The 27,102-nt window shown below is 45.2% G+C and overlaps 1 protein-coding gene across 2 annotated transcripts in view; it reads left to right on the top strand.

Annotated features, from left to right (window-relative positions):
- Positions 1-17,240: 17,240 nt before the first annotated feature.
- The window catches only part of LDLRAP1 (low density lipoprotein receptor adaptor protein 1), a 36,519-nt gene continuing 26,657 nt past the window's right edge, over positions 17,241-27,102 (top strand). Inside the window, exon 1 of one of the 2 annotated variants that reach the window (XM_031962563.1) lies at positions 17,241-17,394. In XM_031962563.1, coding sequence (XP_031818423.1) covers positions 17,307-17,394 — 88 coding nt within the window. In that variant the 5' untranslated portion in view covers positions 17,241-17,306. Of the gene's footprint in view, positions 17,395-17,577; positions 18,338-27,102 lie in introns of those variants that run through there. The other variant, XM_031962564.1, reaches the window with a different exon arrangement.

Below are 27,102 nucleotides of genomic sequence, written 5' to 3'. Positions count from 1 at the left end.
CCCTTTCTCTTCTGGCATGTTTTTTCTGTCCTGGATATAATTCAGGATCTTTTGCCAAACCTTGTTCTGCCCGGTTCTTTGAAACTTTTCATCTGTAATATCCTCCTGTCCCCCTGCTCGTCCCCCTGTCCCTACCCCTGCCCCTTCTTCTGCCCTGCCCCTCTCCCTTCTTCTGCCCTGCTGCTGCTTTGTAGATCAACTCCAATGAGAAGCAGAGGTGGAGATCATCTGCCTCCTATAAAACACATTAAGCTCATCTCTTCCCTTCCATGGGCACCTCACCCTGGGCTCTCAGGTGGTTGGGCTTGCAGACAAAAGAAGCTTAATAATAATTTGTTGAGTTGAGTTGATCATTACACTAATATAGACTGAGGTGTAAGTGACTCTACTCAAATAGCTCTTCCATCTCATCATGTGGCTATTCCCTCTGACCATGCAGATTGTAACCCAACCATGAACGTTCCTGTTCCACTCTTGTTTCAATCACTTATTAAATATATAATGGGTTTACAAAGACAGACCTGAACTCAACTCTGCCCTCAAGGAACTTACATTCTGCCAGGGAGACATATATTATTAGTAGTATAATAATGGAGGTGATAATGATAATAATTTACATATTGCTTTAATGGTTTTACAAATATCCCATTTCACCCACACAACAAATCTTGGAGGTAAATGCTCTTATTATCCCTATTTTACAGATGAGGAAACTGAGGCAGAAAGCAATTAGCTTGACTAGAGTTTACAACTAGTAAGTTTCTGGGAGTAGCTTTGGAGGAAGCTATGTGATATAGTGGATAGAATATAGAACCTGGAATCAAGAAGACCTAAGTTCAAATCCAGTCTCAAATATTTATTAGCTGTGTGACCCTGGGCAGTCACTTTACTTTGTTTGCCTGAGTTTCCTCATTTATAAAATGAGCTGGAGAAGAAAACAGTGAACTACTCCAGTGTTGCCAAGAAAACCCCCAAATGCTGTCATGAAGAATCAGATATGATTGAAAAAAACTGAACAAGTATCTAACACTAAATTTGAAATTTTTTATCTTTTCTCTATATATCCATTTCTATATCTATATATAGCATAGAAATAATAACCAACATTTATATAACACTTAATATATGATATATCTATTTTAGATTTATTTATATATGTACATATATATATATATATACACCTAGAAACTAATATGCTTGTCATGTGTATGTGCCTTATTTTTCTGTCTATCCACACATATTTATGTATATAGATGCATATATATACACATATATAAATACAGACTATCTACAACTCTCTGCCTTCCTTTCTTCTTTTGTTGTTTTTGACTTAATAGTATTTTCTTTTCTTCCAATTACATGTAAAGATAGTTTTCAGCATTCATTTTTGTAAAATTTTGAATTTCAATTTTTTCTCCTAAATGCATTGAGACTACATAGTTTTTTCTCTGGATCATTAGCATTTTCCATCATGAATCCTTTAGAATTGTCTTGAATTATTGCATTACTGAGAAGAGTTAAGAGTTGATTATTACATAGTATTGCTGTTACTGTATACAATGATCTCCTGGTTCTGCTCACTTCACTTAGCATCAGTTCATGTAAGTCTCTCCAGGCTTTTCTGAAATCAGCTTGAACATCATTTTTATAGAACAATAGTATCCCCTTACATTCATATACCACAACTTGTTTAGCCATTCTCCAATGGATGCTTCCTTTCTGCTGCTCTGCTCCATCAGTGAAAAAAAAAAAAAGGATGGAACCCCATAAAATAAGAGGCTGTTTTGAATTTTTCTTGATTCCACAGCCAGCTATAACCAAAGAATCTCTCACCAAATTACCAACCTATTGGTAATTATTTATTATGATTTTTAACAAATAATATTAAAAGGAATAGACATTTTCTAGTATTTTCAGTTTTATACAGCATTTCCTTTATAATAATAAACCTAAAGTCATTAATACAAGTACTATTATTCCTATTTTATGAATGGGGAAAGTAAAGCCCAGAGAGACACAATAAAGGCTGGAGGGTATAGCGAGAAGAACATTAGACTTCTTATATGAACTGATGCTAAGTGAAGTGAGGAGAACCAAGAGAACATTGTCCTCAGCAACAAGGAAGACCATATCATCAGTTCTGATGGACGTGCCCTTTTAAGTGAGGTGATTCAGGTCAGTTCCTATATACTTGTGCTGGAGAGAGCCATCAGAGAGAGAACTATGGAGGCTGAATGTGGACATAGCATTTTCACTCTTTTTGTTGTTTGTTTGCATTTTGTTTTCTTTCTCATTTTTTTCGTTTTGATCTGATTTTTCTTGTGTAGCATGATTAATGTGGAAATATGTATAGAAGAATTGCGTGTTTAATATATATTGGATTACTTGCTGTCTAGGAAAGGGGGTGGGAAGAAGGGAGGGAAAAAATTTTGGAATACAAGGTTTTGCAGGGATTAATGTTGAAGACTATCTGTACATGTGTTTTGAAAATAAAAAGCTTTAAATTTTTTAAAAATATAAACCATAAAAACAAAGAGTTGGACTTGAGTTGGGAGAACTGGGTTCCATGCCTGGCTTTATGAGTTATATTCCCTGTGTTACGTTGGTCAAGATGCTTTTCTAGATCTCATTTCCCTTCTCTGTAAAATGACAAGATTAGTCTAGAAGTTTTCTGAGGTTATCCGATTTGTCCAAAGAGACCTTTGGGCCTTGATATTCAAACTCGGGTCTCAGATCCAAAGTCTGGGGTTGTCTCCCCTCCAGTCCATTGTCTCTCAGGGCTGGTACAGGTTTAGAAGAAGATGCTAGAAAGGGCAAGTGTTGACGTGCCATTTCAGGTGTTACCAGGAGAGCAAGAAGGTGGAAGGATTTCCCTGGGTCGGGGTGGAATCTGCTTCCTCTTCCTCTGGGTAAGTCTGTGAGCCTAAGATTCATAAGAGCAATCAATCAATCAATCTAACAGCAAACTTTTATGAAGTGCTTCCTACCGTGTCCCGGGCCCTGTGTCAGGGTTACATAAATGAGAAAGCATCTGCCCTCAAGCAGCTAGTGTTCTACTGAGGGAAACGACACAGCCCATGACTACAAACACAAGGTAAATGAGGTAACTGGGGAGGGGGCAGCTGGAGAGCTTAGGAAAGATGTCGTGTCATGGGGAGATCTCTTATTGTGTGTCCTTTGTTCTTGAAGAGGACCATGATGGTGGGGAGGAGATCGAGTGAGTTGGATTGAAGTGAGGGAGAACTGGGCAAGGTCGCCTGCCTCACTTTCCCCTCTAGAGCCATCTGGGCCCAGTGGCAACACATAGGTCAGAACAACTGAAGGTGGTCCTGGATGCAGTGGGAGACCTTGGCTAAAGTCTTCCACAGGTCTCAGTTTGACCGAGGCAACACCCATTCATTGATTAAGGCTAAGTAAGAAATGAGGCTGAGATTTATATCAAAAAATTATATATACATGCATACATACATACACATATATCAATATAATAATTAGTATCAATATTTATATCTCAATCTGGGAAGGGAAGACCCTCAGGGTTTCTGGCCAAAACAGAAACAATTGCTATTTACATTCACTCTGAATCAATCAGAGCCCAAACAATGCTCAAACCAGCTTGGCCTGGGATCTCATGTTGGCTAATAATGAGAGCCAGAGTATTTAGGCACAAGCAAATATGCCAAATCCCTGGTCCACGAACCCTAAGATATCTGAGTTGGGTTTTGAAGGAGACTAGGGATTCTGGGAGGTGGAGGGAAAAGGGAAGGGCATTTCAGGTTTGAGGGACAGCTGGGGCAAAGGCATAAAATCTTAGAGTCTTTGAAGGGGAGTGGTAAGGCCAGAAAGGCTGGTTGAAGATGAGGGAGTTGAAATACCAAACTGAAGGGTTTATATTTGAACCCAGAGACAATAGGGGGCCATTGGAGCTTCTTGAGCAGGAGAGAGACTCTGGGCAGAGCTTTGTCTTAGGAATATCCCTTGGGCAGGCATGTTGTGGAGGATGAACAGGTGAAACAGGAGAACGAAATAGGAGGAGGTTGGAAGAGATGAGAGGTGCTGAGGGCCAGATGCTGGCTGGGGATCTGCAGTGGAACCCACAAACATGGCAGCTGATTGCATAAGGGGGTAAGGGAGATTGAAGAGTCTGGTATAACAAAAGGGTAAACGGCTTTGGAGGACCCAGGGCCCGGCACCGTTGGTGGGAAGCTCCTGACTTTTGCTGCTTTCAACACTTCCTATTTTTGACTTTCTCCAAAGCATCCAGTGCCTGAGACAGTTGTCACTTCAAACCCACAGTTCTAACTTTCCTCCTTCCCCCCTCCCCTCTCTTGTCTTGAGTTCTCTTGCAGGGAGGTCCAGCCAGCACTTTCCACCCTTGATGGCCCCCTCTAATCTCCTGAAGTCTTAGCCTTTGGGGAAGCCTTCCTTCCCAACCTCTCCCAGACACCATTGATATGTCGGGGGCTAAGGAACCAGACAAATTGGGAATGGCCATGCTAATGAACTGCTTATGCCTTTATGTATTTTATTATGTATGCTCCTTATTTGGGGGTTAAATCCTTTCCTCCATTCTAATCTGAGATATATAGAGAGATGCTAGCTAATGTTTAACAATTGGATCTCTGGGGGGAATTTTCCCCCCTTTTAAGTTGTTTTCCCTTTTTTAAGTTAATCTACACCATTAACATTTTTTCTATAACTTTCTTAAGTCTAAATAATCAAAGAAACTAGAAAATCAGGCCCTGATCAGGAGCATTCACCAATTTCCCAGGTATAAATGCTCATGCTGAAACGTTAACAATTGACTCTCCTAAGAAGTTAGGGCTGGTTCCATTCCTTTCTTATCCGTGGCAGATTTGTGACTCAGGTTCTTATTTGAAAAGGACACCAATTGTGGAGTTGGAAGAAGTAGGCCGGAGCCAGCGGACCACCCTGGAGTCAGGAGGACCTGGCTTCGAATCTGCTCTCAGACACGAGCTGTGTGATATCAGTCACAGGGCCGTGAAAAAAGAAAAGAAAAAAGAAGACATAGAACAATCTCTCACCTCTGCCATTTGCCACCTTAAGCAGACTGCCTCTACATGAGGGAGTGAAACATGTGGAGGCTTGGGTCTGTCCCAGCTCTAAAATTCTGGGACTCACTAATCTAGTCAAACCCAAATACAAATCCCAAACTCTGCTATTATTCTCAGATAGTCTTGTGTGTTGGTCCTGTCTTCCTGGTGAGACACCTGGGTTCCCGGCAATGCCAGTGAAGGATTTTTCCTCCCTCCGGCCCTGGATGCAGCCCAGTGGAGGCTCATCAGTCACTGCTTCCTGGCCATCATTTTCTCAGTCATAGAATCCTAGTAAGATAGTTAACGGGGCTGAGATGTGGAAGTACCTGTGGGATAAGGAGATTATTATTGGCACAAGAGATGGACATGATGTCAGTGCCTAAAGGCCATCCTGGCAGGAAGAGAAATCTCACAGAAAGATACACCTGGGATGGGGACCAAGCAACTCCCAGAAGGACTCAAAGGGCCATTGCCTGGGGGGCTTTGATGTCAGGGCTCCTGGGATTGCTGGCAGGTAGGAAGGGCCGGCAAAAGCACAAATGTCCAGTTTGTTTTCTGGCAGGGACGTTGAAGCCCAGAGAGCCCATGACAATAGAGACGTGAAGGAGCCTTAAGGAAGGCTCAGGACATGAAACATGTAGTTTATTTAGCCTACAGAAGATATGTTTGCTGAGTCACAACGAATATGTTGTTTGGAGTTAAATAAAGATGAAGATGGCAAAGCTGAGTGTTCATAGGGATTTGTGAATTCCTTCTAAGTCCAAAGCCTTTCAGTGGTTCCCAGAAGTGTTGCTCTAAAGGCCCTCCCAGCTCTGACCTCCCGGGTTCTAAGGGCCCTCCCAGCTCTGACCTCCTGGGTTCTAAGGGCCCTCCCAGCTCTGACCTCCCGGGTTCTAAGGGCCCTCCCAGCTCTGACCTCCTGGCTTCAGGGCCCTCCCAGTTCTGACCTCCTGTGTTCTAAGGGCCCTCCCGGCTCTGACACCCTGGGTTCTAAGGGCCCTCCCAGCTCTGACCTCCTGGCTTCTAAGGGCCCTCACAGATCTGACATCCTGGGTTCCCTTTAGGGAAATTAAAGGAGGAAAGGAGAGGAGAAAGGGGAAGAAGGCTGAGAGAAGGGAGGGTGGATTGGGGGAGGCAGTAGTCAGAAGAAAAACACTTGTAAAGTAAGACAAGGTAAAAGGAGAGAGAGAGACAAAGGAGGAAAATAGGATGAAGAGAAATAAGTACAATTAGTAATCATAACTATGAATGTGAATGGGATGAGCTCATCTATAAAATGGAAGAGGAGAGCAGAGTAGATTAAAAACTAGAATCCTATAATATGTTGTTTACAGATATACATGTGAAACCCAGAGACACAGCATAAAGGTGAGGAGCTAGATCAGAATCTTGTATACTTCAGGTGAAGAAAAAAAAGAAAAAAAGCAGGAGTATCAATTAAGATCTTTGACAAAGCAAAAGCAATAATTTCATTAAAGAGAATGACAACAATGAGAAAATATGCCAAAATTTATGAGAGGCAGTCAAAGCAGTACTTACAGATAAATTTGTATCTCTAAATGCTTATATCAATAAAAGAGCATATCAATGAATTGGTCATGCAACTAAAAAACCTAGAAAAAGAACAAATTAAAAATTCCTAATTAAAAACCAAATTGGAAATCCTGAATATAAAAAGGGAAATTATTAAAATTTAAAGTAAGAAAACCATTGAACTAGTAAATAAAAGTAGGAGCTGGTTTTATGAGAAAACCAAAAAAAAATTAGATAAATCATTGGTTAATTTGATTGTTAAAAAGAAAGAAGAAACCCAAATAACCAGTATCAAGAATAAAAAGTTAATTCACTTCATTCAGAAGAACTTACTAAGAACTATTTTACGCAATTATATGTTAATAAGTCTAACAATCTAAATAAAGTAGATGAATATTAACAAAAATATAAATTGCCAGATTAGCAGAAGAAGAAATTGAATATTCAAATAATCCCATTTTAGAAGAAAGGAATTGAAGAAGCCATCAGTGAACTCTCTAAGAAAAAAGCCCCAGGGCTAGATGGATTCACAAGTGAACTCTATAAAATATTTTTTAAAAAACCAATTAATTCTAATATTTATATATCCCTTTGGGAAAATAGGCAAAGGAGGAGCCCTACCAAATTCTTTTTATGACATAAATATGGTGCTTAGGCTTAAACCAGGAGAATGAAAATGGAGAAAGAAAATTTATAGATTAATTTCCTTAATGAATATTAATGCAAAAATTTTAAAATAAAATACTAACAGTGCAGCTAGATGGTGCAGTAGATAGAATACTAACCCTGAGTTCAAATCTGACTTCAAACATTTAATACTTCCTGGCTATGTGACTTTAGGCAAGTCACTTAACCCCCAATACCTTAGCAAAAAAAAGAAAGAAAGAAAGAATAAAAGAAAATACTAGTAAGGAGATTATAACAATTTATCATAAGGATCATATACTATGGCCACATTAGATTTATATTAGAAATTTAAGACTGATTCAATATTAGGAAAACTATGAATATAATTGACCATATCAATAATAAAATCAACAGAAATCATATGATTATCTCAATAGATGCAGAAAAAGCTTTTGACAAAATAAATATCCATTACTATTAAAAACATTACAGAACAGGAATAAACTATAAGTAGTATCTATCTAAAACTATCAGCAAGCATTATCTGTAATGGGAATAAGCCAGAAACCTTCCCAGTAAGATCAGGGGTGAAAGAAGTACGCCCATTATCTCTGCTAGTATTCAATATTGTATTAGAAACATTAGTTATAACAAGAGAAGAAAAAGAAATTGAAGGAATAAAAATAGACAATGAGGAAACAAAACTGTCACTATAGATGATATGGTGGTATATTTATAGAGAATCCTAGAAAATCAACTAAAAACTAGTTGAAAATAATTAACAACTTTAGCAAAGTTGCAGGTTATAAAATAAAACTACATAAATTATCCACATTTTTACATATTCAACAAAGTTCAGCAGCAAGAAATAGAAAGAGAAATTCTATTTAAAATATTTGTTGACAATATAAAATATTCAGGAGTCTACATGGCAAGACAAATCCAGCAACTACATGAACATAATTAAAAAATAAACACAAATAAAATCAGATCTAAAAAATTGAAAAAATATTAATTGCTATTGGTAGACTGAGCCAATATAATAAAAATGACAATTCAATTTAAATTCAAACTATTAACAATTATTTCATAGAGCTAGAAAAAATATAACAAAATTCACCTAATGGAAGAAAAGGCTGAGAATATCAAGGAAATTAATGGGGGAAAGGGTTAAGGAAGTTTGTCTAGCTGTACCAGATCTCAAACTGTGTTATAAAGCAATAATCATCAAAACAATTTAATACTGGCTAAGAAATAAAGTAGTAGATTAGTGAAATAGATTAAGTATAAACTACACAGTAGTAAATGACCATAATAATTTAGTGTTTGAGATACCCAAAGATCCAAGTTTTGGGGACAAGAACTCACTATTTAACAAAAAACTTCTGAGAAAACTGGAAAACAGCATGAGAGAAACTAGGTATAAACCAACATCTTATCCTAGATAAGATCAAAATGGGTACATGATTTAGATATAAAAGGTGATACCATAAACAAATTAGAGAAATATGGATCGTTTAACCATTGGATCTATAGAGAAGGAAAAATCTATGAATACCTCAAAAAAAAAAAAGGAAAATAACCTATAAGTACAAAAATATTCATAACCTCTCTTTGCTTAGGGCAAAAATATTGGAAATTGACAGGATGCACATCAATTGGGGAATGGCTCAATAAACTGTGATATGTGTTTATGTTGGGATATTATTGTTCTATGGGAAATGATGCTCTCAGGATGCTTTCAGAAAAAAAAACAACAACTTGGAAAGTCCTCCATGAACTCAAGTAAAGTGAAATGTACTGTATACAAAGTAATAGCAATGTTCTGGGTTTCCAGCTGTAAATGACTTTGTTATTCTCAGTAGTACAATCATCCACGACTATTCTGAACGGCTTATGAAGAAAAATTCTATCCATACCCAGAGAAGGAACTGATTGTGTCTGAATACAGATTGAAGCATTCGCTCTCTTTTTTTCCTCTCTTTTTAACTTAATTTTTCTTGAGGGTTTTTATTTTCATTAAGATAAGAGAACTATTTCTTATTTCACAACTTGACTTTTATGGAAATGTTTTGCATAACTTCACATGTGGTTTCTTAATTGTGGGTAGGGATAAGGGAAAGAACCTACAACTCAAAATTTAAAAGCAAATGTAAAAAAAAAATGATTTTGAATGTAACTGGGTAAAAATGTTAAATAAATAAAATGTAAAAAATAAATCTAACAACTCTGAGGTATTACCTCACACCTATAAAATTGGGTAATATCAGAAAAGGGAAATGTTAAATGTTGGAGAAGATGTAGGAAAATTAATGCATTGTTGGTAGAGTTGTGAATTTGATCCAACCATTCTGGAGAGCAATTTGATACTATACCAAAGAGCAATCAAGATGTGCATACCCTTTGATCCAGCAGTTATCACTACTAAGTCTATATCCCAAAGAGATTGTAAAAAAGGAAAAAAGACTTCCATGTACCAAAAATGTTCATAGCAACTCTTTTTGAGGTGGCCAAGAAATACAAATTGAGGGGATGGCCATCAATTGGGGTACGGCTGAACAAATTGAGATATATGATCATAATGGAATATTATTGTGCTGTGAAAAATGACAAGTAAGATTATTTCAGAAAAACTTGGAAAGACAAGAATTGATGCAATGTGAAGTAAACAGGACCAGGAGAAGAATGTACTTAATAACAGCACGAGTGTACCTTGATCAACTGTGAATGAGTCAGCTTTTATAATCAACATAATAATACAAGACAATTCTGAAGGATTTAATGATGAAATATGCTATCCATCTCCAGAGAAAGAACTGATAGGCAACTATGAAAGAATTGGTTCTTCTCAGTGGGTCAGTGATCCAAAAGCAATCTCAATAGATTTTGGACAGAAAATGCCATATGCATCCAGAAAAAGAACTAAGGAGACTGAATATAAATCAATACATGTTACATTCACTTCTTTTTTCTGTTTTTTTTTTTAAAATCTCTCCCATGATTTTTCTTTTTTGTTCTGATTTTTCTTTCCCAACATGATTTATAAAGCAGTGTGTATTAGAAATAAATAAATTTACTAAAAAAAAAAAAGACAGAAAGAAAGAATTGATAAAGTCTGAATACTAATTTTTACTTTCTTAATTTTGGGGTTATTTTTTTGGTCTGTGTTTTCTTTCACAACTTGACTAATATGGAAATATGTTTTGCATGAATGAACATATGTAATATCAAATTGCTTACTGTTTCAGGGAGAGGAAAGGTGAAAGAGGGAGGGGAAAATTTGGAAATCAACATTTTAAAAAATTATAAAAATTATTTTTACATGTAATTGGAGAAAAACAAAATATTCTAAGGCTCCTTTAGCTGTGATATTTATTCTGTGTTTTAGTGGCCCTTCCAGCTCTGACAGGCTATATCCTAAGTCCATCCCAGCACTGACTTTTAAATATTTTTGAAATCATTATTCAAGCAGCTGTTTACTCCACCTTTTCATGAGATCATCCCTTCCCAAAGGCAGAGCACAGACTTATGTAATTCTGGAGGACAAAGACTGTTTCCTTTTTCTTTGTATCCCTGGCACATGGCACAGACATGATATTCAATGGACTCTAGGAGGCAGGATTTGAGATGGATCTTACCATGGAACAAAGTGGGGGGCAGTGAGGAGATTGGAGGGGCTGCATGAGGCCCTATGAATTTGGCAGTGGGGTCATGAAGAAACAACATGGGAACTGAGCTTGAAACCTTAACCTCCTTTGCCCAGGCTCTGAGCCCCTGCCCTAGCTGCCCGGCCTGAAGATCCTAGGATGCATCCATGATTCTGCCGGCCCATCCTGACCAGGGGTCCTTCCTTTCCAATGAGAAGATGGATGGCCTCCGGGGCCTTCTCTGTAACAATGGGACCTTTTTGCAAACGCAGGCCCCTTCACCCTGGGTGGGCCTTAACTTAAAGTACAAAGAACTAAAACTGCCTGCGTGTAGCACAAAGAGCCAGGGGGCCTGGCCCAATACCCAGGGCCTAGTGGAGATGTGGACTGGCCTAGGATTCCCTAGAACTGAACACTGGTCTTGTCTGTACCCCAGCTATGTGACGCTGGAAAAATTAACCTTCATAAGCCTCATTTTTCCTGATCCGCAAAATAGGGGTGATATTAATCACTGGGAGAGCAAATGAGGTAATGGGGAAAAGCTCCTCTCAAGCACCTACAGGAAGCCTATCCTGATTACTCCAGATGCTAGTGCCTTCCCTTTTCCAAAATTATCTTGTAAGTGAACTCTCCCATAAAACTGGATAGCAGAGGAAGCAGAAAGGTACACACAGAGTAAAGGTAAAAAAATTGGCATAGAATCTATCATGTTTCAACTGAAGTAAAAAAAGAAGGGCTAAGTGATCCTGACTTCAAATCAAACAAAAACAAAAATATTTGTAATTAAAAGAGATAAGGAAGGAAACGTGCTAAAGGATACCATAGATAATGAAGTAATATCAAAACTAAACATATATGTACCAAATAGTATCGCACCCAAATTCCTAGAGAAGTTAAGAAAGCTGAAAGAATTAGATAGCAAAACTATACTAGTGGGGGATATCAACCTCCCTCTACCAGAACAAGATAAATCAAACCACAAAATAAATAAGAAAGAAGTTAAGGAGCTAAATAGAATTTTAGAAAAGTTAGATATGATAGATCTTTGGAGAAAACTGAATGGGGACAGAAAGGAATATACTTTTTTCTTGGTGGTACATGGAACCTACATAAAAACTGACTATGTATTAGGTCAAAAAAAATCTCAAAATCAAATGCAGAAAGTAAATGCATCCTTTTCAGATCATGATGTAATAAAAATTACATGTAATAAAGGACTGGGGGAAAATACACCAAAAATTAATTGGAAACTAAATAATCTAATCCTAAAGAATGAGTGGGTGAAACAACAAAACATAGGAACAATCAATAATTTCATCCAAGAGAATGACAATAACGGGACAACAAAATTATCTTGTATGTCTTTTGAATGGTCTTATTTGTGTACATAGTTTTCTCCAAGACAATATCAGTTCTTTGAGAGCAGAAACGGCTTCTTTTAGTTGTGTCCCCAGAAACTAGCACATAGTAGGGTCAAACGCTTGACAAATCTTAAATATTCTTCTAAGTGGTTATCAGTATTGTTCCACATAGGATCCATCCTATCAGACATGGGATATATCGGATACATCAGACAGAATATCAGACATGTGATATATGTCCTGTCTGGTGGAGGTGTGAAACATGGCCCCACACTCCTGAGTGCAGCCCAAGACAATTAAACTGTAACTTGACAATATTTAACAAAACAAGTAAAAGTTCAATAGAACATAGATAATGTTAATATGTCGTTTTAAGTTAAATGCATTCGGTAGGATTTCCCATTTCTATCGGAGTTTGGCACCATTGCTGTGTAGAGTGTGGTCTTACTAGAGACTAAGGGAAGGGAAAAAGCATTTACACCTGTTACATGCAGCACTATGCTATGTGCTTTACAAATCTTATTTGGTTCTCCCAACAATCCTGGGAGGTAGGGCTTATCATGGATCCCCATTTTACAGTTGAAGAAACTAAGGCAGAGATTATGTGACTTGCCCAGGGTCACCCAGCTAGTAGTTATCTAAGGTCACATTTGAACTCAGGCCCAACACTTTGTCCCTTGTGCTACCTGGCTGCCTCCGAGCCCAAAGGAGTCAAATCCCTTTTCTTTACAGACGAGTTTTTGTTGAGTTTGGTAGTTTGTGTGTGCGATATGGCCAAAATTATGCAACTAATTAGTATCTGAGGAGCCAACTCATGTTTTTCTGACTCCGAACCCAGTTCTCCCTCTTGGGGTCTTTAGAAACTCCAGCCCGAGGGGGAGAGGAAAGCCACATTCTAAGCCACTTGAAACAGGAAGTTATGGGGGAACTGTGGAAGGCGGTTTTGTGTGTAGAAGTTTCAGGGAGGAGGCTGCAAAGAGTCAATGAAAAATTCTTTGGGTGCCGGCCAACCCTCCTCCTGCTGACTCAGCGTGTTGAATCAAGAGAGCCCTTCCTTCTGTGGCCTTGCTGCTGGGAGGTTCCTGGGCTAGGAGACGCCCGTGCAGAAGGGTGGGAAGAAATGGGGAATCAGTGCTCCCCCCCCCCCCCAACTGAACTGCCCCTTCCGTATCCTGGGGCTGGCCTTTGCTGGGATAGCACCACCCAGCTCAGAGAAGCAACTAGTGGGTGTTAGCCTCCAGACCTGGAATGGGCCTAAGCAGGTATAGTCACCAGTGAATCAGAGTGGGAAGGAAAGAACACAGAAATGTAATAATTACTAATTCAGCTAGGGCTTTCAGGTCGGAAAAGTGCTGTGATTCTCTTGAAAACTCTGTGAGGTGGGTGATTCCCATTGTACAGATGGGGAAAACTGAGGCTTAGAGAGATTAAATAAATTCCCCAAATTCTTACAATTAATAGTTGAAAGGAATCCAATAACATAAAAAAACTAGAGCTATAAAGGACCTTAGAACAGAGAATGTCAGGGCCTGAGGGACCTTAGGGATTATCTAATCCAAATGCTTCATTTTATAGATGAAGAAACTGATGTTGAGAGGAATAGAGCCTTAAAGGTAGCAGTGACATTATAACACCACTATTCTGCCTCTTAGTATATTTCTCTAACCATTAGACCACATTTTCTCCACCAGAGTAATACAGAAATCCTAATATTGTTGGATTCTATTAATTCATCAAGACAAATTTACAAAACATATCAGAGACCTTGGAAGTCCTTTGGAACACTGGATCTATAGCCTAAACTCATTCATAAAAGCCAATTTAGCTTGAAGACTCCTAAGAATAACTTTTTCTTTTTAAAAGAATTTTTTCCTCATGTAAACAATTTTCATCCTGCCTCTCCTCTCCTCCTTGAGGAGGTAAACACTTTATTTCAGATTACATATGGACAATCATGTAAAACCTATTTCCAAGAATGCATTTTTCCTTTTAGTTTTAAAATGATAGTTTTCTATCTTTCAAAATGCATTAAAAGATAGTTTTAAACATTCACCTTGCAAAATCTTGGTTTTCAAAATTTTCTCCCTTCCTCCTCACCGCTCCTTTCCCCTAGACCGCAAGTGATCCAATATAAGTTAAACATGTGCAATTCTTCCAAACGCATTTCCATATTCATCATGCTGTGCAAGAAAAATTAAATCAAAGGGGAAAAAATGAGAAAGAAAAAAAAACTGAAGCAAACACACCACAAAAACCACCACAAAAAGGTGAGAATATAATGTTGTGATCCACATTCAGTCCCCATAGTTTTCTCTCTGTATGTAGACGGCTCTCTCCATCACAAGACCACTGGAAATGGCCTGAATCACCTCACTGTTGGAAAGGGCCAAATCCATCACAGTTGATCAGCACATAATCTCTTTGTTGTTGCTGTGTACAGTGATCTCCTGGTTCTGCTCACTTCATTTAGCATCAGTTCCCCTAAGTCTCTCCAGGCCTCTCTGTATTCATCCTGCTGGTCGTTTCTTACAGAACAATAATATTCCATAACATTCATGTACCATAATTTACCCAGCCATTTCCCAAATGATGGGCATCCACTCAGTTTCCAGCTCTTCAAGACAATTCTGAAGGACATGATGGAAAACTATCCTCCGCTAGAAATGGAGTTTGAATGCAAATTGAAGCATACTTTTTTTTTTAAAAACTTCCTTATTTTCTTTAACGTTCTTTTTCTTTTTTTTAACTTATTTTTCTTTAACTTTCTTGGCTGCTGCTGTGTGTATGTGTGTGGTCTCTTTGGGATACAGATCCAGCAGCGACACTGCTGGGCCAAAAGCTATGCGCAGTTTGAGACTCCTCTGGACATTGTTCCAGATTGCTCTCCAGCATGGTTGGATCCGTTCACAGCTCCACCCACAATGCATCAGTGTCCCAGTTTTCCCGGCATCCCCTCCAACATTCATCATTATCTTTCCCTGACATCTTAGCCAGTCTGAGAGGTAATTTGCATTTCTCTAATCAATAGTGATTTAATTTTTAATACGCCTAGAAATGGTGCTAATTTCTTCGTCTGAGAATTGCTCATGCCCTCCGACCGTTTAGCAATGGGAATGGCTCCTGACGAGAACACTTTTTTTTAATATAATGTGTTCTTTAAGCATGCGTTTTTCCAGAAGGATTCTAGAATCAGCTGTGACTCTCTGGCTGTGTGGCCTTCAGCCAATGGGCCTGGGTTTTATTAAAATGACGGGGCGGGCTTGAGGTTAATCTATTTAAGGCCCCTCCCAGTTCTGTCCTACAATCCCTCTGGCTAAGAAGTGAGGCCTCTGGTAAAAACTCTCTCCCCAGCCGGGAGGCCCAGAAGACAGAGCTGGGCTGCTGAGGAAGAGCAAGCGGGACCTTTCTAGAACAGGGCGGCCGAGGAAGGGCAAGCGGGACCTTTCTAGAACAGGGCGGCCGAGGAAGGGCAAGCGGGAACCTTCTAGAACAGGGCGGCCGAGGAAGGGCAAGCGGGAACCTTCTAGAACAGGGCGGCCGAGGAAGGGCAAGCGGGAACCTTCTAGAACAGGGCGGCCGAGGAAGAAGGGCAAGCGGGACCTTTCTAGAACAGGGCGGCCGAGGAAGGGCAAGCGGGACCTTTCTAGAACAGGGCGGCCGAGGAAGAAGGGCAAGCGGGACCTTTCTAGAACAGGGCGGCCGAGGAAGGGCAAGCGGGACCTTTCTAGAACAGGGCGGCCGAGGAAGGGCAAGCGGGACCTTTCTAGAACAGAGGTCAGTCAGCCCGCGGAGCCTGGAAGGCGTCCCACAGGTTCGGGCGGAGTGAGATAATAGCTGGGAAAGTGAGGGACTCTGGGATGGCTCCAGCGCAGGGTGAAAGGTTAACCGCCCCGGAAACCCCGTGGCCACACTGACTTCCTAGGGGAGAAGCTGGGAACGCATCCCTTATCTTTAGGGAGAGGCCCTTATCTTTGGGCTCCGAGTTCGGGCGGAGCGCCCCGGGGGGAGCTGCTGCGCAGGTGCGGAGTGCCGCATCTGGGCTCGGGGGCGGGCTCCTGCAGCCGGCTCCGACATTTCCCCCAGGAGGCGTTCTTGTATTGGCTTCTGTTCCGACCCCAGACCGGGCCCCTCCACAGAGGATTGGATCTTGAATCAAGAAAGCCTGGATTCGAATTCACGAGCGGCCCCTGTCTCTTCCTCCCGTCCTGTTTCCTTGGCTGGAAGGCGGGGGACTGGATTGGATGGAGGGCCTCTTTAACGCTGCTACGGACACTTCAGCATTTCTGAATGTTTAAATCGCCTAAGGCAACACTAAATCCCATCTAGAGGCCAGCAAAAGTAAAGATGTGTGGGCCCGTGCCTCCAAGGCCAGGGACTCCCCGGAAGAGGCCCAGGCAGCAGGACTCCGGGCTGAGCGCCTGCCTCAGACGGCGGCTCGGGCCCGTTGCTGATGTATGGGCCCTGGTCCGAGGGGCCGGCAGGCCCAGGCCCCTCCCCGCAGCGGAGGAGGGCAGGTGGCGCGGGAGGGACGGCCGGCCCGACCTCCATTGGTCCGGGACTCGGCTCCCACGTGGCTGGAGCTCCGACCCCGGCGTGGGCGGGCGGGTCCCCCGAGGCAGGCACAACAAAGGGGACGAGGAGTGCGTGGCGGTCTCTGCTGCTCCTCCCCGCTCCGGGTGCTCGGAAAGAAACGGGAACCCCGGCCGGTCTAGGCAGCGCCTCAACCTTTCTCCCAGCTTAGTTTAAGCACTCTTTGTCCCTGCTGGGGGCCGGGAGGGGGCGGGTGGGTGACGTGAGATTATTTGCATCAGCCCCGCCTTTCCTCGGGAGTGCCCGTAGGGTCTGGGGGAATGGGCGGAGCTTTATTTGCATCCTTGCGCCCCTCTCTTGGAGCGCGTGGGGCGAGCCGGAGGGGAGTGGGGGCGGGGCTCCCTGAGGGGGCGGGGCTCTGCGAGGCGGGGCGGAGCCGGGATGGGGCGGTGCGCTTCGTGGGCCCCAGCGGAAAAGTTTTTCCAGGCGGAGAGTTTTGTCGGCGGCGGCGGCGGCGGCGGCAGCAGCGGCGGGGCGGTCGGAGCGGGGCCATGGACGCGCTCAAGTCGGCGGGCCGGGCGCTCATCCGCAGCCCTAGCATTGCCAAACAGACGTGGGGAGGCGGCGGGCGGCACCGGAGTGAGTGTGCGCGCCCCTCGGAGCCCCCTTCCCTCCCCTCCCCCCTTCCGCCCCGCTTCCTCCGCCGCCGGGAGGCCCCCGGCCGGGAGTTTGACAAAGTTTAGTCTCGGCCCCGGAGGTCGGGGCCGGCCGGGGCGGGGGCGGGGGCGGGGGCGGGGGGAGCACCTGCCCGGGGCTGCGTGTGCGCGTGCACGCGTGCGAGTACGCTCGTGCTGGTGCGTGTGAGTGCACGCGTGCGTGAAGCACAACTTTGGTGGGAGCGCTTATTTCCCCGTCCCCGTCCGCTGCTGCTTCTTTCTCACTCTCTGCTGGCGCAGACTCTCCGGGTGGGAGAGGCTCGGCCCCGGCGGAGCGCAGCTGTGAGCCCCCTGCACCTCAGGTTCCCTTCCTACAAAGGGGGGCCGGTGACCTCGCGCTCCCTGCCCGCGGGGTCCCCAGGCTCGGGCGGCTGGTGGGCGTGCGGTTGTGTCCTCCCCCCGCTTTCTGCGGGGCGGGCGGGGACCGCTGGGCTATTTTTAAAGCCCGTGGTTCCTGCCCTCCCGGAGGACCCGCGGCCCCCGGGAGCCCCGCCGACGTCACTCCCCTGGCGGAGCCCGTGGGGCAGCGGCCCTCGAGACGCCCTCCCCCGGGCGCAGCCGGGCCTCCCGCCTGGCGGCGCCCAGAAGCGTGTCCGGGGAGCCCCGGGGCACGAGGCCTTTCCTGGAGCCGTGGGGAGGCGGCCGGCTCGCAGCGCGGACTTTCCGATGGCCCTGGGGGCCTCTGGCCGCTGGCTCCCAGGCCCGGCCCTTGGGCGGCGGGCGAGATTTACAAACAAACTTCAGAGATTTCCGCCGAAAGCCGCTATTTGTTTATGGCCCGGGCTGGGCTCGTCCCCTGCTGGGAACTCGTGGGGAGGGGCCTGGAGAGGAGCTGTGGGGGCTGGGCCCCGCGTGCAGACGCACGTGTAAGTGTAGACGGACCGGCACCGACTGCCGTGCTTGGGGAAGGGGATCCTGGGAGCCGGCGGCCCGCGAGGGAGCGCGAGGGCCGCCTTCGGAGTCCCTCTTATGTGACTCGGGCCGAGTCAGTTCCCCCACGTGTAAAACGCGTGGAATCGGCGAAGACTCCTTGGAGCCTGAAGTGCTGGGGGGGGGGGGGGGGGGGGGGGGGGAGGGGGGGCCCGGCCGGGTCCGTGGCGGTGGGGGGGGGAGTGGGTGTGAGAGGGTTCCCGGCCGGGTCAGTGACGGAGTCCGGCCCGGTCTTGTCATCCTTGTCTCCTCTCCCTGCAAACCCCTTACACACACTCCTCATTCTTGCAATGCTTTGTGCATTCCAGGCACGCACTGTGATTAACCTGTGTCCGTCTCTATCTCACCATCTTCCTGTGTTCCCACCCGTCTGTCCGCCTATGCATTTTCCACTTCTTCCTTTCTTTTCAGCTGTTCCTCTCTCTGCCCATATATCTTTCTATCATCCGTCCTTCTCCCTACCCATCCATGCACCTCTCTCTGGATTCCCTGTTTCTGTATTTTCTAGGTATTATATAGGGTGTATTTGTGTCTGTTACAGTCTCTAGATGTATCATCTCTCTCACCGCCTTCACTGTGTCTCTCCCTTTCCCACTTCCCTCTGCCATATTATCCTAGGCTTAGAGCTGGAGCCGGGGAAACTGAGCCCGGGGAAGACAAATGAGTTTCTGGCGTTGAGCTCCCTCGGTTAGCCAGGCCCAGAACTTGGGGGCTTCGGCTAGAGAGCCAGCTTTCTTTCCCCGACCTGCTCCTCTCTCCATCCATTTTCTGTTGTTCTCTTTTGAAATGGACGCTTTTAAACAGTGTTCCCCTGGTGAGGGAGTACAGTGAAGCAAGCCAGAGCGCTCCGTCGCCTGTGGCCCAGGGACTTTGTACTGGAGCAGTCACAAATGGCTCAGCTGGAGAATCGCAAAGGGCCTGCCTGGGGTCTCCAGTTAGAGCCTGGGGGGGCTTTCCCAAGGGAGCCCTTTTGCCTCTGGGGCGGCCTCTTGCACCGCTCCTTGTTAGGAAGAGGGAGGCCCGTTTCCTGGCTTCTCCTCAGAAGTCTGCCGGGCAGCCCGTGTTCTTTCGTGATCAGGCCTGTCTGCAGCCTCCTCTCTGCCCCTACTTGTCCCCCAGGTAGGTCTGCTTTGCTTGAGCTGAGCTTTGAAGGGAGCTAAGTACTCTAAGCCCGGGAGGCCGCGAGGGAATGCATTCCAGGCAAAGCTTGGAGACGGGAGAGATGGCAGGTGGGGGAAGCTCAGGTTGGCTAGAGAGAATGTGAAAGGGGCTGAGGGATAGGAAGGAAGTTTGCAGAGATCGGAGCAGGAGCCAGATCGTGTTAATCTTAAATGCCAGGCTGAGTAGCTGAGTAGCTGTCGTTTATTCTAGAGGCAGGAGGGACCCATTGATGGTTTTTGAAGGTGGTTGTGGTGGTATGGTTTGGTCAGAACTTGGGATCTGCTTGTTTTTTGGGCAGTAGCAGTTAGAAAGACCAAAAAGTGGTGACTTTTTTCCTGGCACAGAGCCTATTTTGTAGGTGCCCAGTAAATGCTTATTGAATTGCTATCCTGACTGTACCTATTGTTTTTTTAATTACTTGCTCTTTGATCTGGGCCTTGGATCTTGGATTGCTTTTGCTGTTCTTGTAGGCAGTGAAGGAGAGACAAGAGTGTCTTTACCTGAGGAGGAGAGGAAAAATTGAGTGAAAAAAAAATCACCATCCTCACCCACTATGTGCCAGGAACTGTTCTAAGCCCCGGGGATTAAAAAAAAAAGAGAGAGAGAGACAAAAGGCTGGCTTTTCCTTTCTGAAATTCACATTCTGATGGATAAAAGGGCCAACTGGTCATCTCAAACTATAGAAGAGATTTCTTTTTTGGTTTAATTCAACAGACTAATAAATGGTTCCCCCTTTTGTAGAACCTGTATTTTCCTCACACTTGTAGACCCAAGAAGGGGTTTGGTTTTGGAGCCAGTAAGTGTCCTAGCCTGGACTCCAGTCCAGATCAGCTGATCTATAGGGCACAGATTCAGAACTGAAAGCAACCTTAGGATCATCTGCTTAACCATCTGATTTTACAGATGGGGAAACTGAGGCTCAGAGGTAGAGTGACTTGCCCAAAGTCACCCAGCCTATGTAGCAGGCTTGAGGCCTCTTTTCCCTGCCTACCATCTCTTCGTTGTTTTTTAAAGTCACCTGCCTAGGTGAGTTCATCAAGTATCTGCTGTGTGTTTGTATAAGGTCCTGGGACACTGGGGGAAGGTGGATAGTAAATGAAAGGATGGTTTGGTGGTTATCTTTTTTTTTTTTTTTTTTTGCCTTTGTATCTTTGGCACTTGGCACATTGCCTTGCATGTAGTAAAAGCTTAATAAATGCTTTTGGCTGACTAAGGATGACCTAGGAAGAGTTCAGAGTGCCAGGAAAGGAAATTAGCCAGTTAATGGTGAAGGTGGGGTCTGGAGGTGAGCTTGGGGCTAAACCCTAGGGCCGTAGGCCCTCCCACTGCCGACTGAAACCTCCAGAAAGGTCCCCCCTAGTTTCATTATGGGGACTCCAACCCCCAGTGCCTCATTTTGCAGGTGAGGGCTAAGGTAAGGGCAAAGGAGACCCACCTGGGGAACAAGTAGGGGCAGAGAGGATGCTGCAGACAGGCCTGATCAAGAAAGAACACGGCCTGCCCGACTTCTGAGGAGAAACAAGGAAACGGGCCTCCCTCTTCCTAATAAGGAGCATGTGGAAGAGGCTGCCCCAGAGGTAAAAGGGCTCCCTTCCGTAAGCCCCCTCAGGGTATAACTGGAGAGACATTCTTTCTTCCCAGTACCTGGAACTCTCTCCTCCTTCAGCTCTGACTGCTGAACCCCCTGGCTTCTTTCAAGTCCCAGCTAAAATCCCATCTTAACTCCCCTTAACACTAGTGCCTTCCCTCTCTTGAATATCTCCAAGTTACCTCCTGCCTTAAAAAGAGCAGGTCTGCCTCCTATAGGGTTCCTATGGTTGTTTCCCTTGTAGCTTGGTCCCTCATGGTTGTTTTCACCTTACCTCCACCCTCAGGCAGGAGCTCCCTCCTTCTTTCTCCCCCTTCCCGGGTATCTTTAGCACTCAGCACAGTGTGAGGCACAGAGTAGGTGCTTAATAAAATGTTGGCTAAGGATATTAAGCAGCTTGCCCTGGATCGACTGCAGTCGGTGTCAGAGGTGGGGTCTAGACCCAGGCCGTCTCTGGAGTTCCCAGTGTTCTGCTTCCTCTCACATTTCTCTCTGAGAAGGCTCCCTGAGTAGTAAGTACTCCCAGGAGACCCTCCTGCCCTCGCCCTCATGCATCCAGTCAGTGGGCCTGGCATGTGTGAAGAGCTGGATTTGAGACCTGAGCTCACAGCTGCAGGATCTCAGGCTAGTCACTTTACCTCTCTGAGCCTCCGTTTCTTCTTCTGAAATGGGCATAGAATGGGCACCTTTTACTCCCCCACAGGGCCTTAAGATGGGAGACCTGGAGCTGGAGAACCCCTCATGTTATACATGGGACACAGCACAGGCAGTGAGCCTCAGAAGAGGGATCTGAGCCTTTGAGTTGAGAACCAGTCCTTTTAGAGTCTCCATTATTATCATTATCACTTCACTCCATCCTTGATTAGATTAACATTAAGACGTTGCCAGGTTGTTCAGGTGCTCAGAAGTCTCTGTCATTCCCTGTTGTCTGACATGCGGGGTTACCAGCTCATTATGGTTGCTGCTGTTCCCCTCTCCGCCCCAGACAAACTGGACCCCTTGGGATGTGCCGGTGTTTTCTCAGCCCTTTACTTGGTCTCCAGTGCTCCACCTTCTCCCTATTGCCCTCCCGGATTCCTCCCTGCCTCAGCGTCAGGCTGCCCCCCCCCCCAGATCCCTAAAGTTGGTAACGTTGGGTAATGTTCTCCCCCTCTGATCAGATGTGTGCCTGCCGCATGTGGACTTTCCTTATCAGACTTCCAAGTTCTGGGAGCGCCCGGGCTTAGCTGAATTTGTTTTCTCTTAGCCCAACAGTGGGCATTAAAAGAATTGCTTGTGGGGAGTTAAATTGCCGAGGAAGCCACAGAGATGCTGCTTGCAGTTTGTGTCTCTCGGGGCTTGCAGCAGGGGAGTGCTGTGGGTTTGGCTCCAGTCTCTTGGCTCCTGGGACAGTCTGGTGGCTGACGTGGCTCCTGCCCTTCCCCTGGGGACACGTGCAAAGGGTAGACCCTAGCATTTTGTCCAGGGAGACCTCGGCTCACAATTGTCCCAGAGGTGCTTCTCCATTCTCTCTGAGGGGGAAGAGAAGAGGGTCCTTAGAACACAAAATGTCCGAGCTGGGAGAAATCTTTGGGCTCAGATTGTCAGAGCTGGGAGGATTTGGGACACATTGTCAATGAAGGGATCTGAGAATGTCATAGCTGAGAAGAGAGTTGGGACTTGAAATAACAGAGTTGAGGAGGGAACCTTAAGATGTAGCATGCAGGAGATGAAAGGGACATCAGAAAATAGAAGATTACAACTGGAAGGAGGGGAAAGTTAGAACATTGTCAGAATTAGGAAGGGTCCCAGAACATGAAATACCAGAGCTGGGGTTTAGGACTTCTCCCTCTTATTCATTGCATACCTAGAAATTTGGCTTGAGAATGCTAGAATAGATTTCTAAGGTCCTTTCTGGCTCAGATTTTTGGGTTTCAGTGTCTCTCCTGGCTCTGACATTCATTGTCCTAAGGGCCATCCCACATTCATGTTTTGTGTTGTAAGGCCCTCTCAGCTTGGGCATTCTTGGCTAGCTTCTTGGATAGGCAGGGGCAGGGACCTTTGGCCCATTTGTGACCCATTGTGCCTATCAGTTATCTTTCTGAAAGTCCTGCCAGAATATAGCATGTAGAATGTCAGCCAGAAAAAAATTTAGAACATAGATTTCCAGAGCATGGAAGGATCTTAGCGTACAGAACATCAGAGTTGAGGGAGGAAATAATAGAGGTGGAAGGAAGGGGGAGCCTTATAACACAAAATGAGGCTTGAGAGGGCCCTTAGAACATGGGATGTCAGAGCTACAGAAAACCTTAGAACCCAGGATGTCAGAGCTGGGAGAGCCCTTAGAACCCAGGATGTCAGAGCTGGGAGGGCCCTTAGAACCCAGGAGGTCAGAGCTGGGAGGGCCCTTAGAACCCAGGAGGTCAGAGCTGGGAGGGTCCTTAGAACCCAGGAGATCAGACCTGAGAAGACCCTTAGAACTCAGAATGTCAGAGCTGGGCAGGATCTTAGAGACACCCTAGCTTCTTTTGTAGACCTGGAGCCTTCAGGCCCAGAGAGAGAAAAGGACAGGTCATACAAATAAGTTTGGTCTAGAACTCCAGCGTCAGGGCTAGAGCCTCCTACCTGAGGTCCCCTAATTCTCTTTGTGTCATTCTTGCTTTCCACCTCCTTGCCTTCTTACTCCCTGGAGAATTTTAATAGAGCTATAAATATTTTATGGTTTTCTTCCCCTTGGGCTTGCTTGGGGAGCTGTTTGTAGTTCCTGGCTACCTTGGTCTTGAACCTTTGGGGTAGCCTGGCTCTCTGCTGGGTGGGGGAGAATGGAAGGAGAGAGGGAGGTAGTTCTCTTCTTGAAGTGAGGGAAACCCCTTCTATTAAACCGGCTCTTGAGGGGAGCTTTTGGTGCAATCCTTGCCAGCTCCACTGGTTCCCTGAACATCGGCCCAGCTAACCCACCTGAGGAGCCTTCCCTTCACTGGAGCTCAGGGGTGGCATGGTGGTGGTGTGGACCTTCCAGAGGATGGTGTCATTGGCCCCCTGGAGAGTGAGCCAGAATGGGGGGAGAGAAAAGGGACCTCAGATACTTTCTAGCCCAACCCCTGCATTTTACAGAGGAGCAGACTGAGAGAAGTGACCCACGGGCAGTGAGACAGGCCGTATAAAAGACTGCGAGAGAGCTGGCCTTCCCCAGTCCCTTTGCCTGGGCACACTGACCGCCAGGCACACTAGAATCCGCCGTTTAGATGTGCCCTTTAATAGCAGTAATTACCTAACGCTGTCACTTATCTCATTTTCTTCTCCCGGTGCCCCTAGGCCAGGTGACATTATTCCCATTGGACACATGGCTCTTTGCTCAGGGTCAGAGGCACTAGGTTCCTTACAGCCTCTCAGGGCTCCCATCCCTGGGTTTTTTCTCCTTGCTCATTGCATCCCTAGGAATTGGATTTGAGAACATCAGAATAGCTTTCTAAGTCCTTCCCAGCTCCAACGTTCTGGGTTTTGGTGTCCCTCCCGGCTCGGACGTTCTGGGTTTCGGTGTCCCTCCTGGTTCAGATGCTCTGAGTTTTGGTGTCCCTCCCTGCTTGGACGTTCCGGGTTTCGGTGTCCCTCCCAGCTCAGACACTTGTGGTCCTAAGGGCTGTCCCTTGCTCACAATTTGTGTCCTCAGACCCTCTCATTCGGACGTTCTGGGTTAGCTTCTTGGCTAGACAGGGTCCAGGGCCTGTGGTCCCTGTGTGACCCACTGTCCCTGTCCATCGCCTTTCTGAGAGTGACGGCCTCTCATGGATGATACTCGCCCTCCCAGGGCCCTGTGTGGAGGCCTGACTCCAGTCCCTGTGGGCTCAGACGATAATGAGAATGGACAGATCTCATTAACATCTGCTTGTGTACCAACTTGAGGCAACAAGTTAGATGGAACATATGGTCTGTCCTCATTTAGCTTTGGTAGCAGGTCATCTGTAAAATGGCGGAGCTAAAATAGCGCCATCACTGCTGACAAATGTCTCTAAAAATAGGCCCAGCTGGAAGGGGGCTGGAAAGCAAAGAGGAATTTTTCTGAGGGTTGGGATTGGGCTTGGTGCTTTCTAGGTGGTTTGAGGCTTACCCTTCCTCTTTTATTTTTAGTTTTAAAAGCCTTTTATTTTCAAAAATACATGCATAGATAATTCTCAACATTTATCCTTGCAAAACCTTGTGTTCTAAATTTTTTCTCTCTTCCCCTCCTCCCTCCTTTAGATGGCAAGTAATCCAATATATGTTAAATATGTGCAATTCTTCTATACATATTTCCACACTGATCATGCTGCACAAGAAAAAACAGATCCAAAAGGAAAAAAGACAGAAAGAAAACAAAATGCAAGCAAACTACAATAAAAAAACACAGTGTTGTGGTCCACCCTCAGTTCCCACAGCCCTCTCTCTGGGTACAGATGCTCTCTCCATCACAAGATCATTGGAACTGGTCTGAATCAGTTCATTGTTGAAGAGAACCACGTCCATCAGAGTTGATCATATAATCTTGTTGTTGCTGTGTACAATGATCTCTTCTCAACCTTCTCTTGAAAGAGCCCTCTTGGATATAAAATCATGATGTTGCCAGATGGACCAGCCATTCAGAACCTGGGCTTAGGGGAGAATGAAGGTTAGGGGCTCTAATTTACGTTTGATGTCATTGATGTAGTGTCCATTGAGCTCCTCCTGGGTGCTCTCCCTGGTGCTAATATATGAGTCTTTGACACTAGAGTAAGGCCGTCATTGTTTTGGAGGAATCTTTAGAACAGAGTCCAGCATGAAGTGGAGAAGTGAAAGACTTCCTGAGGCAGGAAGAACACATTCTCTGGACACTTAGTGCTTGTGTGTCTTGGGAAGCAATTCATTGGCTTCTCTGGGCCTCAGTTTCCATGTCTATAAAATGAAAGGATTGAATTAGGTGGTCTTGAAGGCCCTTTTAGCCCTGTGATGTTACTTTGACTTAAGGCGTCAGAGTAAACCTTGAAAGAGGGATGGGCTGGAGTCGGTGGAAGGCTAGTGGGAGATTACTGTGGGGAAGGGGAGGAAGAGAAAGCAAGGAGGAAAGAGGAAGAAGGCTTGTATGGGGCCTCAGATATCCTCTGAGGAGCCTTCTGGTTGGAAATCTGTGATCCAATGTGAATCCTCTATGACTGGTAACTTGCAGAAATAAAATTTTGGGTCATAGGGTTTTGTGTATCTAAGAAGGGAAGGCCCTTAGAACCCAGGATGTCAGAGCTGGGAGGGCCCTTAGAACACAGAATGTCAGAGCTGGGAGGGCCCTTAGAACCCGGGAGGTCAGAGCTGGGACGACCCTTAGAACCCAGGATGTCAGAGCTGAGAAGATCCTTAGAACCCAGGATGTCAGAGCTTGGGAGGACCCTTAGAACCCGGGAGGTCAAAGCTGGGAGGGCCCTTAGAACAGAAAATGTCAGGGCTGGGAGGGCCCTTAGAACACAATGTCAGGACTTGCATGCGGGAAGCAATTAAAACAAAAAATATGGGAACTGAGAATAGAGAATACATAATCTGTCTTTTGGCCTTTAAGGATCCAGAATTCCATCGGGATAGTAAAATGACATACTGACATAGATTACAGCCCATCTGTGCTCAGTTGATGGCCAATCCATGTTGCTGCATCCCCCAGGATTGGTCATTCTGTTGGCAAACTGGTGATGAATGAGCCCCTTGAGACTGGACCTCAATGAACAGATGTTGGGGGAGTCCCTCGCTGAGCCTGAATCTGAAGTCTTGAACTTGAGTTCTTGAATAGGAGCCCCCACTTTTCTTTCCTGTGTCTTTCCTGGCCCTGTGTGATTCTAGGAATGTTAGAGAGCCACTGGTACTCTTTGAGGCGAAGGGGTTCCATGGCCAGAGCTTAAGAGTGTTATAGGACAGTTAGAAGGTGCAGTAACAGAAGTCCAGGAGGGAAGTGATGAGCCTTTAGCTGGTCTTGTGGCT

Source organism: Sarcophilus harrisii, chromosome 3, assembly GCF_902635505.1.
Source record: "Sarcophilus harrisii chromosome 3, mSarHar1.11, whole genome shotgun sequence".
NCBI lineage: Eukaryota > Metazoa > Chordata > Mammalia > Dasyuromorphia > Dasyuridae > Sarcophilus > Sarcophilus harrisii.
This window is presented reverse-complemented; position numbering and strand designations above follow the sequence as displayed.